The sequence below is a fragment of the Sminthopsis crassicaudata genome, chromosome 1 (genome assembly GCF_048593235.1).
Source record: "Sminthopsis crassicaudata isolate SCR6 chromosome 1, ASM4859323v1, whole genome shotgun sequence".
Classification (NCBI taxonomy): domain Eukaryota; kingdom Metazoa; phylum Chordata; class Mammalia; order Dasyuromorphia; family Dasyuridae; genus Sminthopsis; species Sminthopsis crassicaudata.
This window is the reverse complement of record NC_133617.1, coordinates 80,412,170-80,435,301: the sequence shown is the minus strand read 5'-3', so window position 1 is coordinate 80,435,301 and position 23,132 is coordinate 80,412,170. Positions and strand designations below refer to the sequence as shown.

Sequence of the window (23,132 nt, the reverse complement as noted above, 5' to 3'; positions counted from 1 at the left end):
GTCTCTCTCTCTATTTCTCTGTCTTTCTGTTTCTCTTTCTCCATCTCTCTGTTTCTACCTCTGTCTCTGGGTCTGCCTGTTTCTCTCTATGGGAGGTATGGTGTGTCTGTTTGTCTCTTTCTCTCTCTCCCTATCTCTGTGTCTATCTCTGTTTCTGTTTCTGTCTCTCTGTCTCTGCCACTGCCACTGTCTCTGTCTCTGTGCCTGTCTGTTTCTGTCTGTCTCTTTTCTGTTTCTGTCTGTCTCTTAGTGTGTGTCTGTGCTTGTCTCTTTCTCTATTTCTGTTTCTGTTTCTGAATCTCTGTCTCTTCTATCTCTGTCTTTGTCTGTTTCTCCATCTCTTTTCTGTTTGTCTGTCTCTGTCTCTGTTTCTTTCCGTCTCTCTCCCTCTCTCCTCCCTCCCTCTCTGTCTGTCTGTCTCTCTCTTTGTTTGTGTGTGGGTGTGTCTGTGTTTGTATCTTTCTCTGTCTCCCTATCTCTGTTTCTGTTTCTGTCTGTCTGTCTCTTTGTGTGTCTGTGTGTCTCTTTCTCTATTTCTGTTTCTGAATCTGTCTCTTTTCTGTCTCTGTCTCTGTCTGTCTTTGTGTTTGTCTGTTTCCCCGTCTCTTTTCTGATTCTGTATCTCTGTCTGTCTGTCTCTGTCTTTGTGTGTGAGTCTCTGTTTCTGTTTGTCTCTTTTCAGCCTGCTTTCTCTCTGTCTCTGACTCTGGCTCTGCCTCTGTCTATCTCTGCATCTTTGACTCTGTGTCTATCTCTCTCTCTCCCCATTCCCCCCACTTCTCTATTAGTCTGTCTCTGTCTCTGTGGTTCCCCTGAATCTGCATCTATGTTTGACTGTTTCACTGTTCTTCTTCCCTCCCTCTTTGTTTCTGTGTCTCTTCTTCCATCTCAGCTTCTCTGCCTTTGCATCTGTTTCATTTCTATTTTCATTGCCCTCTCATAGCCATTGGTGCAGATCAAGGACGTATTACAGTAATAAGAAGTTGAGGAAGCCTTGGAGAGGCTTCAGGGTTCAACAAGAGCTCTGGATTGGGAAGCAATTGACCCAAGTTAGAAACTTAATGCTGCCACTTTGTGACTGAACAAAACATTTCCCTTAGAGGCGCTGTAAACAGGGAAACTGGACCTAGTGATCTCTAAGGTTTCTTAACAATTCTGATGTTTTGTTATTCTCGAACGCTAGCTTAGACTAGGGGGAACTCCCCTTGGAAAGAACAGTGATCTCAGAGGATTCTCCCCCCAGCCTCCATCCCACGTCAGCTCTTCTTCCCACTGCCCTTACATTCTAAGTCTCTCTTACCAATTGTCAGACATAGTCCTTTATAATCCAGACCCCTTTCCCCTATCTACTGCCTGGACCACCCACAGAATCTTTAACATGCTCTAAAAAACACAGCCAAAGCAGGGGGTTAGGTGTGGGAGAGGTCTCCCTAGCAACCAGGGGGAGGGCACCAACTTCTCTCCACCCTCCCACTCATACAGAACTCCTTTGATGGAGGCTGAGAGCAAAGGACTTGATGCTTCTGTCCCCAGTGATCTGGGGTTAGGGAAACCTTCCCCCCTCCCTGTCAGCCCCAAATATACTTTTGGATCTCTTTGGTTTAAAAAAAAACAAAACACAATATATTTCAAAGAATTTTTTCTTTTGCTCTCCATAGTATTTTATTTTTCCAAATGCATGTAAAGATAATTTCCACATTCATTTTTGTAATCTTTGTGTTCCAAATTTTCTCCTTCCTTCTCTTGCCTCCCCAAGACAGCAAGCAATTTGATATAGGTTAAATATGTGCAATCCTTTTAAACATATTTCTATATTTGCCATGTTGTTCAAGAAAATTCAGAACAAAAGGGGAAAAAGAAAAAGAAAACAAAAAAGAAAAAAAAAAGGTGAAAATACTGTGCTTTGATCCACATTTAGTCTCCATAATTCCCTCACTGGATGCAAATGTCATTTTTTTTATCCCAAGATTATTGGAAACACCACATAGTTGAGAAGAGCCATCATACATAATCTTGTTACTATTTATAGTGTTTTCCTTGTTCTGCTTGCTTTATTCAGTATTAGTTCATATAAGTCTTTCCAGACTTTTCTGAAATCAACCTGCTCATTATCTCTCATAGAACATTAATATTCCATTACATTCATATACCATAACGTATTCATCCGTTCTCCAAGTGGTGAGCATCCACTCATTTTCTGTTTCCTTGCCACTACAAAAAGAGCTGCTACAAACATTTTTACACATATGGATACTTTTCCCTCTTTTATAGTCTCTTTAGGATATAAGCCCAGTAATAACACTGCTGGAGCAAAGGGTATGCACAGTTTCATAGTCCTTTGTGTAAACTGTTCTCCAGAATACTTAGATCATTTCAGAATTCCACCAATAATGCATTAGTGTCCCAGCTTTCCCACATCCCCTCCAACATTTATCATTTTCTTTCCCTGTCATCTTAGCCAATCTGAGAGATATGAAATAGTATCTCAGAGTTGTCTTAATTTTCATTTTTCTAATCAATAGTGATTTACAATTTTTTTTTTCATATGACTAAAAATGGCTTTAATTTCTTCATCTAAAAATTGTCAGTTCATATCCTTTGAGCATTTGTTAATTGGGAAATGACTTGTATTCTTATAAATTTGAGTCAGTTGTCTGTATATTTTAGAAATGAGATCAGAAACATTGGCTATAAATATTATTTCTGGGATTTCTGCTTCACTTCTTGTTTTGTCTGCAAAGGTTTGATTGATTGAACATTATTTTCACCATATAACAACGATGTCCTTTCTAATAGGGCAAAGCACTTAATCTCTATGTACCTTAGATATCTGAACTTTATCTTCAAAGTCAGAGATATTGATTCCTATTGGCAATGTTCTTCATTCTAATGCTATTGGAGGTCCTTCACATAAATGCATAAATATAAAGCCTTAAATCTGGATTTTAAAAATGAACTCCATCAATGTAAGATGCATGTCAATTAATCTAAAAAGTTCTGGGAAGAGTTTGGTGGATTATAAATGCAAAAGATTCAATGGTATGATATGGAAACCAGAAGGCTAACATAATCTTAGGTTATTTGAAAAGAGTCTGATGGGAAGACTTATATGAATTGATGCTGAATGAAGAAAAAAGATCCAGAAAAACAGCATAGACAATAATTGGAATAATGTATGTGAAAAGAAGAAAAAAATAAATAAACTGAATATTATAATTATAATGATATCTTGCTGAAAAGGGGATGAGAAGATACCTTCTTTCTTTGAAGAAATAGACTTCTATGAATATGGGATATTACATATACTGTCAGACACAGTTAGTTGAATTATTTTTTCTCTCTATTAGTTTGTGGTCAGTAAAAATACTTTTTAATATTCTGAAAATAATCAAGTACACTCTCCTTTTAAATTCTGGGGCCAGGTATACATACTGTTGGACCAACTTTGGAAAAGGGACATTCTTCATCCATTTGGTTTTTCCTGTGTGGATAAACAGGCAAAAGTTTCTCATGATGACTGAGGTGCTGACCCCAACTAGGAATGAATCTTGACCAGCTCATAAATGCCAATTATTAAATTTTCAGTGTGAGGGTTTACATTTCAGGTTGCAAATCTACACATTAGGACTTAATTTATTGTTTTGTTGATTGTCTAGACTTAAAAAAGTAGTAGGGAAAATATTATTAATATAGATTAAGCTTAAAAGTGTTTATGCATTTATGGAAAAAGGATTTAGAAACTTACTTGTTAAACATTTACTAACATTACCCAAACTTTATCACAGAAGCAAAAGCTCATTTTTTCAGTCAAGTATTTCAAGCAGAGAGAAGAAAAAGAAGAGAGAGAGAAAAAGGAAGAAAGAGAGAGAGGGAGGGAAAGAGAGAGGAAAGGAGGGAGAAAGGGAAGAAAAGAAGGAGGGAAGGAAGGAAAATAAAAAGAGAGAAAGGAGAGGAAAAGAGGGGAGAGAAAAGGAAGGGAAGAGTGAGCTAGGTGCAGCAGGTTGCAATTACAAAGAGGCAGAATTCAACCTTCGACAAGAAAATGACTCTATTACTTGAGTCTGACTTGGTGGGGCAGACAGCTCCTTCACTGAGGTCTTTAAACAAAGGATGGCTGACCATCCTTAGTGTTTGTTGGAGCAAAATGCTTCTGCAGGGAGGGGTTAGACAAGCTGGCTCTAAGATAACTTATAACTTTAAGATTCCTTGACTCCTAGCTCCAACTTTACTAACTATATGACTGAGCAAATAATGACACATCTCTGAACCTTAATCGTTTCATTTATAAAATGAGGAGTGATTGCATCTGTATTCCCTCTCTCCCAAGGCTATTATGTAGAAAGTACTTTGTAAACCTTGAGGTACTAAAACAATAGGAATTGCTGTTGTAATTTCTAGTCACAAAAAAAAAAAAAATCTAGCACTTCAGAGACTGTAGCCTTTGTGTGGTGAGATATTAAGGAACAAAGTGCTCAAGCACCCACAGTACCACCCAGAAAGGTCATCTTTCCTTTTTCCTCTCTGTAAATCCATTAGGACAAAAACTGTCTAAATTTTTCCATAAAAAGCCTTCCAGAAAGGACATTTTGACATTCTTTCCTGATGACACATTTGGACCTTCATGAAACTTCAAAATTTAAAAATCTTTTTTTTCCTTTTTTCCCCACCTTAAATCACCCTTGCTGCAGTATAACAAAAATAATATTAATGTTCAGACTGCTAGTGATAGCTAGCATTTACATAACACTTTAAAGGTTTACAAAGTGCTTTACAATATCTCATTTGTCACAACATCCCTGGTAGATAGGTACTTTCTATTATTATTTCTTTTTATACACAAGGAAACTGAGGCAGACAAGGAACTATTATCCCAGTGTCAAATAACTACTAAGTGACAGTGGCCAGATCTGCACTCAGGTTTTCCTGACATCAGGACCAGAACTCTAACCCAATTCATTGCCTGAATATTTTCCCTTCTCCCATTCTATGTACAATTTCTTACCTTCTTTCAGATTATCTTACTAGTTTCTCAGTTCTAAAGGTATGGAGTCCCTAGTAACTGGAGGTCATCAAGGTAAGGCTAGATAAACACTTACTGTAGATATTGAAAGGAGGAACTTCCTCAAGTGGGAATTGGACTAGGAATTCTGCAAGCCTCTGTAACCACCTCTGACCTTCAGCCTTCTAAACCAAAGCTGGATTCATCCTAACTGTGTGAGCTTCCTGCAAGGTTCTTTTGCCCTAAGATATCCCTTCAAATTGGTATTTCCTCCTTCTTTGGATCCTTCCTTCAGTTTTAATAATCAACTACTTATTTTCTCAACATTTCTCATTCACCCAGCCCTAATTCAATCCCCAGCGAATCTTATTTCTGAGCCTCACTCATACTCTATTTTCTCCAACATCCTTCTCACCTTAGAAGATACTTTGCCTTATGGCCCTTTCCTCTGCTTCAGGGTTTAGTAAACTACTGCCCATGGACCAAATCCAGCTCACTGCCTGTCATTGTAAACAAGCTAAGGATTTTTTTATATTTTAAAATACAATAAAACTTTATTTAAATATGTAAAAATCCATTCTTAGTTTCCAGAATTCCAAAATTCATGCTTAGTTCCAAAATCAGGCCCAGAGCCTAGCAGTATTTTGCTTACTCCTGTTCAAATTGGTTAGTTTCTTCCAGAATGTCTATTTTAAGGAAACTGTCCAGCCCAGCATTGTTCACTCTTCCATTATTTTCTGGGCTGTGCTCCTAACTCTCCAGAGAACTTTTTCTAACACATCAACACATCTCCATGCAGATAAATTTCCTCCCCTCAATTCCCTTTTCAATTTTTTTTGTCTTATCTTCCTCCATTAGAATATAAGTTCTTTGAGATCAGAGAATTTCCCCTTTTTTTGCTTGTATTTGTAATTCTCACCCCACCTTACACCCTCGATAAATACTTGTTAATTTGTAGGATGAATAAACGAAAAAAACTTTAATTAAGTACTTACTGTGTGCAAAGTGATGGAGATCTAAAATAGTTACCCCTCCACCCCACTCCTCTGCAATAGCTCACACACTGGGAAGACAACACATAGAAGGTTTCAGCTGCAAGTCAGATGGGAAAATCCCCTGCTCTTTACTTGCAGCAGCAAAGTAGATGGTATTATATTTTCTTTAATCAACTAAAAAATGTTTATTAGTGATTAGCTAAACACTGGGGATACAAAAAGAGAAAAAAAGACTGTTCCTGTCCTCAAGGAGCTTACAATTTAATGGGGGAGAAAATATGCAAACCCATATATATACAAAGTAAGCTTTATATAAAATTAATAGAAAATTGATAGAGGGAAAGCACTAGAATTAAGAGGAGGTGGGGAAGATTTTCTGCAGAAAGTGGGGTAATTTCACATTAATTTCTGGTGTTAAACAATTTGACAGTGTCAAAGAGTTTGGTGACAGCACCTTTCTTTTCTGTGTCACTAATAGATGTGGTTATAGCATCTCCAGAAACCGTTACCAGGATGTATCTCCACATGGGTTGTTTCCCAGGAGGATGACTTCAAGTACTGATTGGTATGGGGGTGAGGAAAAGGAATAAGCATTTATATAATGCCTTCTGCACAACACACACAATACTAAGCACTTTACAAATACTTGATCCTCCCTACAACACTGTGAGGTACAGACTATTATTATACACATTTTATAGTTGAGGAGATGAAGGAAAATAAAGGTTAAGTGACTTAGTCAAGAAAATGCAGCTATTATATTTCTAAAGCCATATTTGAACTTGCCTTGCTGACTCCAAGCCCTGTGCCCTCTCCACTATACTATTTAGCTGCCAATGGGCTGGAAAACTGACTCTTGCCAAGGCTCTTTACTTCAGGGTCCAGGGTTATCTCTGCCAGGCTCTGAGGGGAGATGGTGATCCAAGTGGAAGTGCAGGTGGTAATGTGACTAGCCTGGCCCAGGCTGCCTCCTGCCCCTCCCTTAGAGTGCCTTGTTACTTCAGCTAAGTGGTTTGCTTGCCCTGGGAGTAGTAGGCAGCTGGTTGGCAGATGGTGAGGATCAACAGCCCCTTCTCTACTTCCCTATCATGATAATTGTGAACCTTGGATTGGAAGCATAATGGCTGGTGGTAAGCGGTGTGCTGAACTCTTGTGGTTTTCTCATTGACTACAGGGAAAAGGGAAGAAGAGAGAGAGTAAAGGAAGTTGGGAAAAAGAGACAGAAATGGAAAGAGAGGAAGAGGGAAGGAGGGAGGAAGGAGACATGAATAAATACAAAGAGTTAAAAGAGAGAGAGAGAAACAGAGGGGAAGAATCAGACATAATAGCCCAGAACAGAGACAGAGCTAGAGAAATGACAAAAATAGAGATCAAGATTCATAGAAAAAAGATAGACCTATTGAAAGAGTTGATATAGGTAAATGAGAATAATAAAAAAGAGATATGGAAAGGGAAAAATGACAGATGCAGAGAAAGCCGCATGTAAAGACACTGGAGAGAAATATATATTTATATACACATGCATAAATTATGTATAAATATATATTTAGAAAGTTAAATACATATACAAAAGAAAATATAGAGAAATAAGACACATAAAGAGAGACAATGAAAGAGAAAAATAATACAGTAACAATAACAAAGAAAGACATACCACGTGCATGGAGAGCTTTGGTGGATGGATGGGTATGTGTCAGGAAGGAGAATGCTAAATGGTCAGGATTTGGTTCAGATCTCCACCAACTCTCTATAAAAGTCTCATAGCCTCCAAGTTCAATCCAGAAAGTAAGAATAACATGGGATACCATGTTGTGGAGGAAGTGTGGAGAGAATAATACCATTAACTGAGATGAAAGGGAACCCACCCAAAACTAGTGTCCTTAGATTGCTGAGGAGTCTCCTGGAACTCCTAAAGAAATTAAGTTCTTAAAAGAGCAGGACCAGGAGATCATTATATACTTCAACAACAATACTATATGATGATCAATTCTGATAGATGTGATTTTCTTCAACAATGTGATGAACCAAATCAGTTCCATTTGTTCAATAATGAATAGAACCATCTACACCCAGCAAAAGAATTCTGGGAAATGAGTGTGAACCACTACATAGCATTTCCAATCCCTCTATTTTTGTCCTCTTGCATTTTTTATTTCCTTCACAGGCTAATTGTACTCTATTTCAAAGTCCGATTCTTTTTGTGCAGCAAAATAACTGGACATGTATACATATATTGTATTTAACATATTCTTTAACATATTTAACATGTATTGGGTCTACCTGTCATCTGGGGGAAGGGTGGGGGGAAGGAAGGGAAAAGTTGAAACAGAGGGTTTTGCAGTTGCCAATGCTGAAAAATTACCTATGCAAATATCTTGTAAATAAAAAGCTATAATAAAAAAAAAATAAACAATAAAAAAAAGAAATTAACTTCTTAGATAGCTATTTCTTCAGAGGGGAGAGCCGGGAGATGAAACTTAAGTACAAAGTGACCTAATCACCATGGTATCTCAAGAGTTATAACTTATGTTTTGAATTATACTTCTTTTTTAAAAAATAACAATTGTTATTGATAACTCCTTGTTGTTCAGCCATTTCAGATTCATCATGACTCATTTTGCAGTTTTCATAGCAAAGATACGGGAGTGATTTGCCATTTCCTTCTCCAGCTCATTTTATAGATGGGGAAACTGAAGCAAATAGGATTAAGTATTTGCTCAGGGTCACACAGCTAGTAAATGTCTGAGGCTGGATTTAAACTCAGATCTTCTTAGTTGTCCAATAACATGTTTTTGCACTACTCAATTTCTCCTACTATCTCTCCCCCTCACATAGAAATTCATCCCCCATAACAAGAAATTTTAAAATTTAAAAAAGAAAAAGGGAGGGAAAAATCAACAAGACTGAATCAATACACGAAAACAATATGACATTAGATATAAAGTTCCATATTCATGGACACTCACTTCTACAAAGGGACAGAGTGATAATCGTCCTCTTATTATAATTCTTTGTGGACAAGTTCATTCAGAGTTGAAAGAAAATCCAGGGACTACCTAGTATAATTTATACAAAACAAAAATTCCCTCTACAACAAGATGGAAAATACCATCCACATCTGGAGAGAACTATAGAGACTGACTGTGGATTGAAGCATAGTATTTTCACCTTTTTGTTTATTTATTTGTTTGCTTTTTCTTTCTCATAGTTCTTTTCCTTTTTGATCTGATTTTTCTTGCACAGCATGACAAAAATGGAAATATGTTTAAAAGGATTGCATATATATCACCGATATCAGATTGCTTTGGAGACGAGGATAGTAAGAAAAAAAAGAGAACATTTTGGAACACACATTTTTACAAAAATGAATGTTGAATACTATCTTTACAAGTATTTTGAAAAGTAAATACTATTGAGGAAAAATATATCCAACAAATGGTCATCAAACTTTTTCTTGAAGATTTCTATCACATTCAGAGGCAGCCCATTTGATTAATTCACACTATTGAGGTCTCCCTCCTAAATCTCCAATAGCCCTGATTAAGTTACCTTGGCTTAGAAATTACATAGATGAATTTCCTAGGCCTAGAGCAGACCCTAGGGAATAACCTGCAGTATAACATGCCCCCTGGACCATACTTGGGAGGAAAAGGAGGAAGAATGAAGCCTATGAACCCTTCTCTCTAATTTAGTATCTTTCTCCAGGTCCAGTAAGAAACCTGGTTCCTTGACTCTAAGGTCAGAATTACATCACAATCAGGCTAAAATTCTTTTGTTCCAATTAGGCTGATGCAAGAAGATCACAAAGAGAGACTGACAATTTTTCTCCCACATCCTTTTCTAGATCAGCAGCTCTCCAGAGCTTATGGCTAGGTAGAGTGTTAGAACACTAGCACTGATGTCAAAGTCGAAAAGACCCTGGTTTGTATCCTACATAAGACACTTACTAGCTGTGTGACACTGGGCAAATCATTCTCTCTCAGCCTCAGCTTTATTCATTTATAAAATAGGGATAATAACAGCACCTACCTCCCAGGAGTGTTGTGAGGATCAAATATGATAGCATGGTATAGCAAATGTTTCACAATGAGCTTCCCATCCTATTTTTCTATATTTACCTTATATTCTTCACCTCTATACGTTCCATTTCTGCCTAACTCTCCACCAAGGACTCCACAACCTTGTCTCACCAACTTCTGCCTCCATGTCTCCCTGTAGATTACCCCTCCCAACACACTTTTCATATTCTCCTTTTCCTTCAAAGCAAGATGATATCAAAGAAATCTTATTGAACTCCTAGCCAAGAAATAAAAAGTAGACTTAGTCCTTGCTGTGATACTTGCTAACTATATGACCCTAAGTGAGCTGCTTCATTTTGTTGTTCCATTTGTAAGGAAAGGATAGTAATCTATACAGCTTACAAATTTGCCAAGTACTTTTTTTAAAAAATAAAATATCATCTCAGACAACTCTCTAAGGCAGGTGCTATTAAAATCCCCATTTCATGGATGAGGAAACTGACGTCAACAAAGGGTGAGTGAGCCAGGATGACACAGTCAGCCAGTATCTGAGGCCATATTTGAATTCAGATCTTCCTGACTTCAGAGTCAGAGTTCTATCCATCATACTACCTTCTCTCTCATGAGAATGTTGTAATGAGTAATAGAACTTTAGGCTCTCTTCAAGTAATACCATACACAAGTAGTTTTTCTGACCCCTCCCAACTAAAAATGATCAAACTCCTCAAATTTTCCAAAGAAACTTTGAGCAGTCTGCTTTGCTCCCAAACCATTTGTGATTTTCCCTTTTTATGCCTTTAAAAGTTTTAGATTGTAAGTTCTTTGAGGGCAGAGATCATGCCATTCTTCATGTTTAAAAAACTGGAGCCGTTAAATGATGGGATAGATAGAGCACTAGCCCTGGAGTCTGGAGATGAGTTCAAATCCAGCCTCAGACACTTACTGTGTGATCTTGGACAAGTCACATATCCCTGATTGGCTTCCAAAATTTTTTCCTCTGGTCCAAGCACCACCCTATAAAGAGTAGGTCCTGAATAAAATCTTTATTGAATAAGTTGAATGAATTAGTCATCACTCCAAACATCAGCAATCATAACACCCTTTCATATATATCTTGGTCTTTTCTAGTGTATTGGCTTCCGATCTATTATGAGTTCATACGAGCTTCATAATAACATAGGAGTAGGACAGAGGGTGGGAGAAAAGAGATTTGTTATCTTTATTTTATAGATGAGGACACCGAGGATCATGTCAGGAAAATAATTTGTTCAGTGTCTCAGAGTAAGTCCTCAAAATAACCCAGTAAAGTAACCTCTGTTTGCCTCAGTTTTTCCATCTGTAAAATGGCACCTATTTCCCAGGACTGTTTTGAGGATCAAATAATATTTTTAAAATGTTTTTAGCTCATAGTAGACATTTCATAAATGCTTGAATAATTTGTTCCCTTCCTCTTCCCTTTTCTCATGACAGAACTAGCATTCGAAGCCAAATCTGCCCATTCTGACTGTCCCTCCCTTCCCTAGCATAATGCTTACTAAGCTTCATGATGATTAACTCGGCAGTGGTTTGTGGCATAAATGTAAGGCAATTCATAATTTAGATCAGGAAATGAAGTTACAATAAAGGAACCAGAAAATCTTAAACCATTAGAATCATTGTAGTTGTTTCAGCCATGCCCTACTCTTCATGACTTCATTTGAGTTATTTTTTGGGGAGTGCAGTTGGCAAAGGTAGAGAAGTGGTTTGCCATTTGCTTCTTTATCTGATTTTACATATGAGAAAACTGAGGCAAATAGGGTTTGATGACCCCAGGGTCACCAAACTAGTAAATGTCCAAGACCATATTTGAACTTAGGAAACTGAGTCTCTCTGATTCCAGATGCCCCATTCTATCTAACTTTCCTCAAACCACTGGAATATAGAACCTTAAAATCAAATTCAGGAGCCAATAGAATACAAAAGCTGGAAAGGGTTTGAGAACTCAGTTGGTTCAACTGTCATTTTCCAGAGCACAAGAAGCACAAAAAAGATTTATCCAAGTGGGGAGTGGAAAGGACCTGTATGGATGACTGCAAGCTTGTGGTTGTTTCTGTTAGATCAATTATGAGGACCTCAGCTATGGAACAGAGCTCATTGCTATTTTGTCCAAGTGAAGCTTCCCTGAAAAAGATCTGTCCAAGGTCTTCTGGAAAACGTTCAAAGAAGCTCACATCTTCAGATGCAAATCATGCAGAGAAGGTGCTGGTAAATATCTATCAGATCTCTGAGGGGAAGGAAACTGTACCCCCAAATCACTTTTAAGTTTAATTTATACTATTGAAATTTCCTCCATCACTTTCTTAAGTCTAGACCCACCAGCAAAACACTAAATCAAGCCATGGTATATTGATTTCCTAGATTTAACTGCTCATTCTGAAAATACAACTGACTCTTGTGTTGAGCATACACTTGTCACTTGTGAATAGCTTTAATTGTTAAAAAGGTGTCTCCTTACATTAAACACCTTTTGGCTCTGCTACTATGACTCAGCAGCCTTCTTACCATGGAACTTTTTCAAAGTCTGGAGCCTTCCCATTTTGGAATATCCTTCCAACCCCCTTTCCTTCAGGTGAATTTTTTGTAGGTAGCTCCATTTTTGTTCATTTCTCTCCCAGCTATGTTTTTTCCTCTCTGTCTCTGTCTCTTTCAGTGTCTCTATCTGTCTGTCTCTCTCTGTCTTTCTCTGTCTCTCTGTCTCTCTGTCTTTCTGTCTCTCTCTCTCTCTCTCACACACACACACACACACACACACACATCTTTTCATCTCTGTTTTATATGTTGTTTTTAGAACATTAAAGTGTATAGGCTCTCCATGGTGATCCTCAGTTTCCTAGGTGGCACAGTGGATGAGAATACTAGGTCTGTAGTCAGGGAGACTCCTTTCTGAATTTAAATCTGGCTTGAGACACTTATTGGCTTCATGACCCTGGACGAATCAGTGCCTCAGTTTCCTCATCTGTAAAATGAACTGGAGAAGAAATTGGCAAATGCTCCAGGATCTTTGCCAAGAAAATCCCAAATGGGGTCATGAAGAGTAGGACACAACTGAACAACAAAATAATGATAATAATATCTGCTCTACCTCTCCCTACACAATTGTACAGAACCAAAGAGATTTGAAAAGATGCAAAGTCAGCAAACTACAAAGGGAAAGCTGTTATTATCATTATGTAGAAGAAATGGTATTTGGCTGGCATTTGTCCATAATATCATAGTGTAGTGACTAGCACACAGTGAGTGCTTACTCAATGCATGTATAGTGCCTTTCTGTCACTAAGCTCAGATCTGCTCTTCCTTGTCCTTCCCTCTGAATCAAAGGCTAGTATCTTTCAGATACTTGAAAGCATTGACTCTACTAAATTTTCTTTTTCCAAGACCAAACATTGATTTTTTCAGCCTCTTCTCCTGACATGGACTCAAGGCTCTTTAGCACCCTGATGATAGTCCTCCTCTGCTCACTCTCCAATGTTCTTCCTAAAGTGTATGTCCTAGAACCAAACACATTATTCCATTTGTGGTCTGACCAGGACAGAGGACTACAGAACTGCAACCTCCCTAATTCTAAGCTCTGGGTCTTCAAATGAGCCCAATATTTGTTAATATTTTTTTGGCTACAAGAAATATGTATTCATAGAGTTCCTGCTGGAGGGACCTCCATCTTAAAAACATTTTTAGTTTTCAGTTCACTGAAGTCTCCAAATTTTTCCAATGAACTGATATTTAACCTGGCTTCCTCCATTTTGGACTTATGGCTACTATTTTTAAAGTAAAAGTGGGAGGAACAAAACAAAACTCATTCATTAGGAGTTTGCTCAGACATTTTTATAAATATTATCCCATTTAATTCTTTCAACAACCTTGCAAAGTCGATGCTACTATTATCCCTATTTTATAGTTGAGGAAACTGAGGCAACCAGAGGTTAAGTAACATACCCATGATCATACAACTAGTATCTGATATCATATTGTAACTCAGTTCTTCTTGCTTCTAGACCCACTGCTATATCCACTGTCCTACCAGCTGCTTTTTTAAAAAAAAAATTTTAAATTAATTTTATAATTATAACATTTTTGACAGTACATATGCATAGGTAATTTTTTACAACGTTATCCCTTGTACTCCCTTCTGTTCCGAATTTTCCCCTCCTTCCCTCCACCCCCTCCCCTAGATGGCAGGCATTCCCATACATATTAAATATCTTATAGTATATCCTAGGTACCATATATATGTGCAGAACCGAATTTTGTTGTTGTTGTTGTTGCAAAGGAAGAATTGTATTCGGAAGGTAAAAATAATCTGGGAAGAAAAACAAACAAACAAACAAAAATGCTCATAGTTTACACTGATTTCCCAGTGTTCCTTTTCTGGGTGTGGCTGATTCTGTCCTTTACTGATTAATTGGAATTGGATTAGCTCTTCTCTATGTTGAAGATATCCACTTCCATCAGAATACATCCTCATACAGTATTGTTGTTGAAGTGTATAATGATCTCCTAGTTCTATCAGCTGCTTCTGATGCAAGTGTTATGGCTTCTCACTGATCCCTATGAGTTGGCTCAATGTTCTAGAATGTTAAGATCTTTTAAATATAGTGGCATAGTGGACCAAGTGATCAGTATAGATCACCTTGACTCTACCCTATCTCTAGCACTTACTAGCTAGATAATCATGAGCAAATCATTTAATTTCTCTAAGCCCTCATTTTCTCTTCTATAAGAAGATAGGAAGGATTAAATGTCCTCTAAGATCTCTTCTAGGTCTAAATCTATGATCTTATCATGCAGTACAATAGCTTTCCTTCTATCTATTCCTTTATACAAGTCAATTTTAAAATGTTAAATAATACTGGGCCAAGCATAGATCCCTAAGGCACTCCACTGCAGACTTCCCTATAAATAGAAGTTGATTTCACTTATTGTTCTTTGCTTCTGGCTATTTTGCAATTTCCCAATCTACCAAACTGTATTATTGTAAAGCCCACAACTCCTCAATCTTTTCCATAAGAATGGTGTAAGAAACTTTATCAAATGCTCTACTAATAAAACTTAGTTGGATATATCTGTAATATTCTGCTGAATTGCCAGTTTAACAATTTTATACCTAGTAACTCTTCCTTCCCTTACCCCAATCCCCTTCTTCCCCATCCACCCATCCACACCCATTTTTCCCCTGGCCCCCCAAAAAAAGATTAAAAACATGTTCAACTGATATTTCAATTTTTATTAAAGAAATATTACAAAAATGTATTTTTTAGGAGAAGGGAAGCATACATCGACTCTTGACCTTGGACCTGATCAGCTGATGATGATGTCTAATGGACAAAAAGGGGTGGGGAGTATAGCTCATCCAGTTTAGAAATACCAATTAATCCCCCCCACCACCAATCAATCATCCATGAGTCCAAGAAGTTCTAGCCGATGGGATCAGACACAGTGAATGTAGGGTGATAGTCTATGTATGAATCTAAAGAATATCTACTATTAAAAAATAAATCTATGGGGAGCATTTGGAGGAGCATAGGACTGTGGCTGGCTAATCAGCCAGAATCTTGTAATCCTTCAGAGACACTCTAACTCCTACTTCCTTAGAAAGAAAGGCAGGAAGGTCTAGGAAGGCTGAACTAATCCTGGATGGACTCTCCAGGGATGGGACAGGGGTGTAAACATTTGTTAGCCAGTGTGGTGAAGATTGGGAAGGTGGTAACATGACAGTGGGGAATCCCAAAGGGAAAGAGATCCTGACTTTCCTTGCCCCATTGAGATACCTCCAGGAGTAAGGTTTAGTAGGGTGGGGCAAGAAAGGGGGCCATGGCCACTGGCCCAGGGCAAGATATGGGGCCCTGGTTTAAGGAGATAGAGGGGATACAGGAACTTGAGACTCCAAAGATGCAGAGTTTACTCAGAGCAGGGGCTGAAAACCAAATAGTGCCTAAGGGCTGGACCTTGGCATCTTCCAGAAGGCTGGCTGTTCCATTCATCCTCTCCCTATGAAGTGTCACCTCCACACAGAGTTCTGTCCAGCCCTCTCTCACTTCAAGCTCTGGATCCCTGTTTCTTGATAGTCTCTCTTCTCCCCTCCACCTCCTTCTCCTGGGTTGGATAGCACCACTGGCAAATCCTCAAACTTCTCCTTCCCCTTCTGGCAGGTTATTTCCCCTCCAAAATGGTGAGCATATTTTCAACTTCAGCAGCAAATAAATTTGTGAGATTCTTTGTTCCTGAAATAAATACAGGCATAACAAGCAAATTAGAAACAGTAGAAAAGCACAATAGAATTTGGGGTGTGAAAAAAAAAAAGCATGAGTAAGAAGGGAGGATGCAGATGGAGGCTTCGCTGACCAAAAAAGGGGGTGGTTTTTGTCTTTAAGAGAAGAAATAACTCAGCAGTTGTCCTATTGACACTTGGCCACAAATGACTGACTTAAGTAGGACTGGAGGCCTAAACCTTTCAAACTAATCTCCTACTTACCCAAAAAGGGGAATTATGGGACTCTTCAATTCAAAATATCAGATTGCAAAGAGTGTGGGAATTACTCCTTCACAACTGGCCAGACCATCCCAAAGTGGCCAAACCACATTACTCGGACTAAATTGCCCCATTTCTTGGACTCCTGGAGTTAATTTGCATCTCAATGCATTATGCTTCATCACCCAGGTCTAAATTTGAAGATGGGAGAGTAAGGGGATGTTGTTTTCAATTAGGACCCTTTGAAAAGGAGTAAACAGGATGTCTTCAAGAGAGAAAAGTCAATTACCTTGTAGGTTCTGGTGTCAAATCCAAAAGACTTTGGAAATCAAGCACTGGAGCTTCCTTGATCCCCCTCCGCCTGCTGTCCATCACAAGGTGAATCATCACTGCTTCTCTGTTCTGCTAGGCTGGAGTGAATCACTGTAGCAAGGAAAAGGGGAAAAAACCAAACAATCTATGTGAGCAAGATAGAGATGGAGAAAAAAGAGACTCTTCAAGCTCTAAAGCACACCTGCCCACCTTTCTTAGGTTTTCTCAGGAACTAATGTCGGTATCAGATATTGCTCTGGTCAGCCCATCTCCCACTAATCCCCTTTTCAGGTTGCCTCTCTCCTCACTTCCCTATAAGAAATAGAAAAGGACTGCTTCTATATAATTCCCTAAGAGGATTTCCCACATTAAAAGAAGCTTGAACAGGGAATCAAGAGAACTGCATTAGACCACTAACTTGTTTGGTAACTTGTTGAGTCATTCACTTCTTATTTCTAAAATTCACTCTTAACTTCTCCTCTCCCAGCCCTGACATTCTAGAATTCTTTGATTTCTTCCACAGGGGAGATACTCACTTTTAAATCGAAGGAGGAATCAGGATCTCCAGTATCCATTGTTGCTGCCATTCCTGGAAAGTCTTTGTCTCTTCTCTGGGGAAGTCGAGAAGGAAGCTGCCATGGTGGGGGCAGAATGGCCATGGACCCTTGATTCTCCCACGAAGAGCAAGAGATTGGAAAGCAGGTTTTCTTCTCCTCTGTTTCTTCCCTGACAATCACAGTCCTGGCTCTGAAAAGCCAGCTGGCTCAATGCCAGCCCCCTATAATCTAGCTATTCTCCATGTCTCCTGTGGCTAGTGGCCAATGGGAGAGGGACAGGAATGATTTTAGAGAGGAAGAAAACCTATCAAGGCCAGTGGCTAAACTCTAGGTTTAAAAAGAGTTTCATGTGGGAGCAGGTGAAACTCCTTATAGAACCATTAGGTAGGAGGGGAAAGGAGTGGATGGACAAAATGAAGGTAAGGAACATACACACCAGACTGGCTAGAGATGGGGAAAGAGGAAAGCTAAAGTCCTGTTTTCAAGCAGCTTAAAAGGGGAGAAAAGTTAACTGATGCTGGCATAAGTGATCTGTGTAAAACTATGGAGGGTTCAAGTAGGAGGGAGGGGGTATGGACAAGGTGGTGGGAAAACCCCCACTGCATGAGTCTTGTCTCCCAAAATGTCTATCAAGTGCCATTCCCACTGGGGCTGCCTGCCAACTCTTCCTTGGCAAGACAGCACAAGCTGCCCCTGGGAAATTAGGACATCTGGGAGAATCCTCAACCAAGTGATCCCAGAAGGGGACACCCAGGAGGGGTGGGGGTCTCCAGGAAGAAGGGGCTAACAAAAGCTGAGGGGTGGCCACCACCACCTCTACTCGGGCTGGGTCCCGTCACTGGCAAGGGACTCAATAGCTGGAGTGAGTGATTCATCATTGTCCTCTGACTGGGTTTGCTGTTCGGTGGCATCCTCCCCCTGCTCCAGTCCTTCTTGGACCTCCTGACCTCTCTGGATCAGCTGCTCGAGGGTCTTGGGCAGTGGGTGTCGGAGGAAATGCTTGAGTTTAGGCTGAAGGGTGCCCACCACATACTGGATGATCTCCTCTTCATCAGCATCCACATACAAGGTCTGGTAAAGGTCTCTCTTCCTCCACAGGAATTGGTCCAGAGGCTCCCCTTGCTTCTGGGGCAGGTCCAGCTCCCGCTTGATAGCATCCCTGGTGAGGGTCCCCTCACTGTACTGCAAGAATTCCTTCTTGAATTCCACCCAGTTCTTTACAGATCCCTGTTTGTATTCCCACCACTTCTTTGCTGGGCCATTCATGTGGTTCTGGATCTGGGACAGCCAGTACTCTTCAGTCCCTCCGACCTGCTTCAGATATTCTTCCAGGTGACTGAGGAACTCACGGGGATCCTCAAAAATCTGGGTGTCTACACCGGGACTCAGAGTCCCGTCCTCGGTGGTTGAGCTCCAGGGTGGGTACTGCTGGGTCTCGGAAGGCTCGTGGCTTAGAGCTTCTCCTCCCACGATGACCCCTGCCGGTGTGGGGGGGGTGATGGCATAGGGACTCACCGTGTAATCATAGGGGTCAGTCTCCTGGCAATAGCCCTCAGGGCCCCCCACTCCAACCGAGACAGTCTGGCGGGCCGCCTCCCCGCTCACTGGGTACTTGCCTCCCATGGACTCCAGCCGGTCGGCCCATTTCTCCAGGCGGTAGAAAACCTCCCGCCACACGTTCATCTCCCTCTTCACCCATCGCTCCAGGTGGGCAATGGTCTCTTGGCAACGGGACAGGCAGGCCTTGATGGACTTCTTCCAGCGCTGTGAATCCCCGGTAGGGACATAGCCATCCAAATTATTCTCCAGCTTCCCCACTGACCTGTGCAAGCCTTTCAACTCCCTCTCCACCTGCTTGGACACCTCGGTGAGCAGGTGCCGGTGAGTCTTCCTTACGTGCTCCAGCATCTCTGCCCGACACTTCCCGATCTGCAGAATCACGTTGGGTTTGGCCGCTGGTCCGCCCCGGGGGCCGTGGTAGGTATGAAGGCCCCCGCTGGTCATGTGCTCCAGCTCCATCACTTGTATCCGCAGAAAAAGCGATAAGGCAAATTTCTCTCTGGCCCGCCGTGGGGATCTGAGTTCCGCAGCCCGTCACTCCGGTAGCCCGGTTAATCCCGCTGGTGGCAAAGCCAAGCCCCTTCTCTTCTCGGCTCCTTGAAGAAATTCAGGAAAGAGAAAGGAAAAAGGTGGTCTCCGGCGATCGGAGGGGGAGCGCCCGGCTCCGGCTCCACAGGTGATAGGGGCTGCTGGTGCTCGCAGATCAGCTCCCGCTCCCGCCGCCGCCGCTTGCCGCAGCTCCCAGGCTCTCCGCTAAAGCTGCTGAAGCTTCTCGCTGAGTAGCCTGCCTCCCTTCCCGCTGCCTCCTGGCTTTATACAGCCAGGCTCCCTGCACGTGGGCGGCCTGGCTCCTGGAACTCCGACTCTCATTGGTGGCGCGCACCTAGGCCCTGCCAGGGGGCCCCCCTCCCCAACTGCTGAGTGAAGCCCCTCCTCTTTCCTGGCGCCCACTCAAACACTCCCCCAGAGCCGGAGAGAGGGGAGGGGAGAAAAATACCGCGCACACACAGTTCAGATGGATGGATGACTAATCCCCACCTTCCTTTTCAAACTCCGGAGGGGAGGAGGGAGGGAGAGAGAAGGGAAAAGGCTCTTACTTATTCACCAAGCTAAAGGATTTACTCCGCCAACCCTGGCTCTTCCCCCGCTGAACTTCTGGGGGTGAAGCAGGACGGGGTCCGGAGGTCAGGGAAGCACGCACAGCTCCCATCTCAGCATCAACCCTTCCCCGGCTGGGTCAGCCCTCCCAGAAGGGTTACCTGGACTTCCCAGGAGTACATGTGTGTGCCAGCAGCTGCTTGGGTAGTGAAAGGAACGCTGCTTTGGGTTCTAATGTTCTGCCAGTTCGGCCACTGACTTAACTAGAGCACCTTTGGGGGTGATCCTATAAATCGATGAGTTTAGAACAGATGACTTTTCAACTCTAAAGAACTATGAATCATGAAGGGCAGGTCACCAAATGAATCATGTGTTGAGGTTGAAAGTGTGGGGAGATTGGGGGAAAAAAAGAGGACTAGGAGCAAAGACAGCAGTAGAGAAGGGAGAAAAAGAATGGCAGCATATACATATACATATATTTGTGGGTGTGCATATATACACATATGTACATATATACATGGGTGTGAACTGTATATGTATATATATATATATATAACTTATACATTATAAGTCTATTTCTCTGTCTCTGTCTCCCTCTTTGTCTCCTTGTCTCCTCCTTCCTCCCACTTCTAATGTGGATGAGACTCCTGAACCTTTGGATCAGGTAATCTGGGTTGGGATCCAGGGCTGACTTTCTCCCGAAGTTTTGAAAAGTCACTTGAGTCCTTTATTTCAACATCTCTATTTACTGAATTAGATGAGGTCTGAAATTCCCCTCTTGCCCTGACATTCCGGGACACAAAAGGATCCAGATTGTCTGGGGGTGAGAAGGGCAGAAGGAGGGTGGAGTGGGGCGAATACAGCAAGTGGCCCCTGTGACGAAGCAGGGAATTCATTAGAAGTGTTTTGTGGGCTTCTCCTTTACTTCAGCACCAGGGACAGAGGACACGTGGACTATTCCCTGATAATCACTTGCCTCCCCACTCCACCTGTCACTAGTCTGCCCCCAGCTCATGGAATCAGAGAATCACAGAGGTTAGAATGTCAGAGATGGAAGGGATGAAAGGTAAAGCCAGAATTTTAGGAGGCAGAATGCTAGAACTGAGGGGGATCCTAGAGAGCATTGTGTTCAACTCCAGAAAATAAAAATAACAACATTTATATAACAGTTTAAGGTTTGCAAAGAGCTTTACATTATCTCCTTTGATCTTCACAACAACCCTGAGAGATAGGACCTATTGTTATCCCCATTTTACAGATAAGGAAACTGAGGCAGACAAAACAGAAATGATTTATTCAAGGTCACACAACCTGGGAGTGTCTGAGGCAGAATCTGATCTTGGATCTTCTTCCTTCTAGGGTCCAGCACTCTAACCACTGTGTCATTTAGTTGCAAGGAGAGTGACAAAATCACAGAACAAATAGATAAGTTGGTACTAGAACTCAAAACTCCTTGTTCTTAATTCAACTCAATATGCATTTATTGAATGATTATTATGGATCAGATCTTTTATTCCTCAGAGATTAGGGTACTGATTTAGTATCCACACCGGTGTGTATATAATCACTCTGAATGTTTGTGCCCTCACTATTAGCCTAGCAATTCTAGAGTAGGTATTCTGAAGCTTGTTTATATCATGAACCCTTCTGTTAGCCTGGTGAAGCCATGGTCCCCTTGTCATAATAATGCTTTTAAATGCATAAGGTAAAATACAGAGATTTACAAAGAGAGCCAACTGTATTGAAATACTGTTATAAATTCTTTTTAAGTTCATTGAGCCCAGGATAAGAACTCATGTAGAACATGATGAAATAGAGCAGTTGATTTAAAGTCAGACAATATAAGTTCACATTCTAATTCTGCTATTTGCAGAGTGATCTGGACAAGTTTTTCCCCTTTTTGGGTCTTAGCATTCTCAAAATGAGAGTGGGATGGTTGAATTAGATAGCGACCAAGGAGTCATTCAATACTAAATCAATTAGCAGGCAATTCTAAGTCTTTTGGCCTATTCAAGAAGATATAGTGTAGGAAAAGATCATGTGTGTGTTTGGATATGTGAACAAATGTTCTCATTCTACCTTGAGGTCATACAAGAAGTGCCTGAAAAAGCCAGGGTCAAGACCTTCATATTTCCAGCACAGAGCCCTGTTCATAGTATCCCACTACAAACTGAGACAGACAGCTACAGAGAGAAGACATTCCTGCCAAGCCTTACATCTCTTTACTTCTTTCCTTCCCAAATTAACCAATGAGACCCTTGGAATGCCTTCCTCACCCCCTAATGGCAACACCGATATCCCTTGTGTGTTAACAACTAAGGTTTCTAAGCCTCTTGAATTGAACATAAATTAGAATACATGCAGAAGCATCTATCTGAACTCCCATGAAGAAAATGTTTGTCTCCAGTTCCCATTTCCCAAGCTCTTTGAGACCTACAATTCCAGCCACATCACATCTATGCAAATCTACTCAGTTATACAGAGATGAAAAGGAAGGGGTGGGTGTATCACACTTTCCAATCTTTGTGTTACCAAAAAGCGGTATGCAAATCTATGTAAATTGAATCCAGCATACTACTTGGTTAATTATTTGTTCAAATGGCCCTAAGGGAGTCTGCTATTTCAAGAATCCCCAAAATGAAATTGGGGAGGTTGAGGGTAAAGGAAGTCAACTTTTTTCCAGAAAAAAATCACTGCCCCTGCCAAACTCTTCACCGGATTCACTCCCTCTTTTCTTTTATGTAAGACCAGATTAGAGGGTTATTTTTCATTCCAAAGGCACAATGTCCATCTGGAAATAGATGAAATGATGGCTATGGAGTCAAGGAACCTTGATAAGAATTCTTCCTTAGACACTAATTTCATGATCAGGAGCAAGTCACAACTTCTCTGAATCTCAGTTTCATTTTCTGTGAAAGGGGGATCATAAGTTGTGTCCTACCCAATTCTTAGAGATATAGTGAGAGAAAGCTTGGCAAATCTTAAAGTGCTATATAAATGTGAGATCATATTATTAAGTGACTTACTCAGATGAAGATAATAATGATGCTTGATTCCAGCTCTACCACTAAACTTCCAGGATGGCCC

The 23,132-nt window shown here is 40.7% G+C and overlaps 1 protein-coding gene across 1 annotated transcript; it reads right to left on the bottom strand.

The window, feature by feature from the left end:
• Positions 1–15,252: 15,252 nt before the first annotated feature.
• Positions 15,253–19,718, bottom strand: ARC (activity regulated cytoskeleton associated protein). Its single transcript, XM_074264532.1, has 3 exons — positions 17,367–19,718; positions 16,808–16,941; positions 15,253–16,270 (listed from the first exon to the last, which is right to left on the bottom strand). The coding sequence occupies exon 1, from the start codon at positions 19,404–19,406 to the stop codon at positions 18,204–18,206; it is 1,203 nt and encodes a 400-aa protein (XP_074120633.1). The 5' UTR covers positions 19,407–19,718; the 3' UTR covers positions 15,253–16,270; positions 16,808–16,941; positions 17,367–18,203.
• Positions 19,719–23,132: the final 3,414 nt, after the last annotated feature.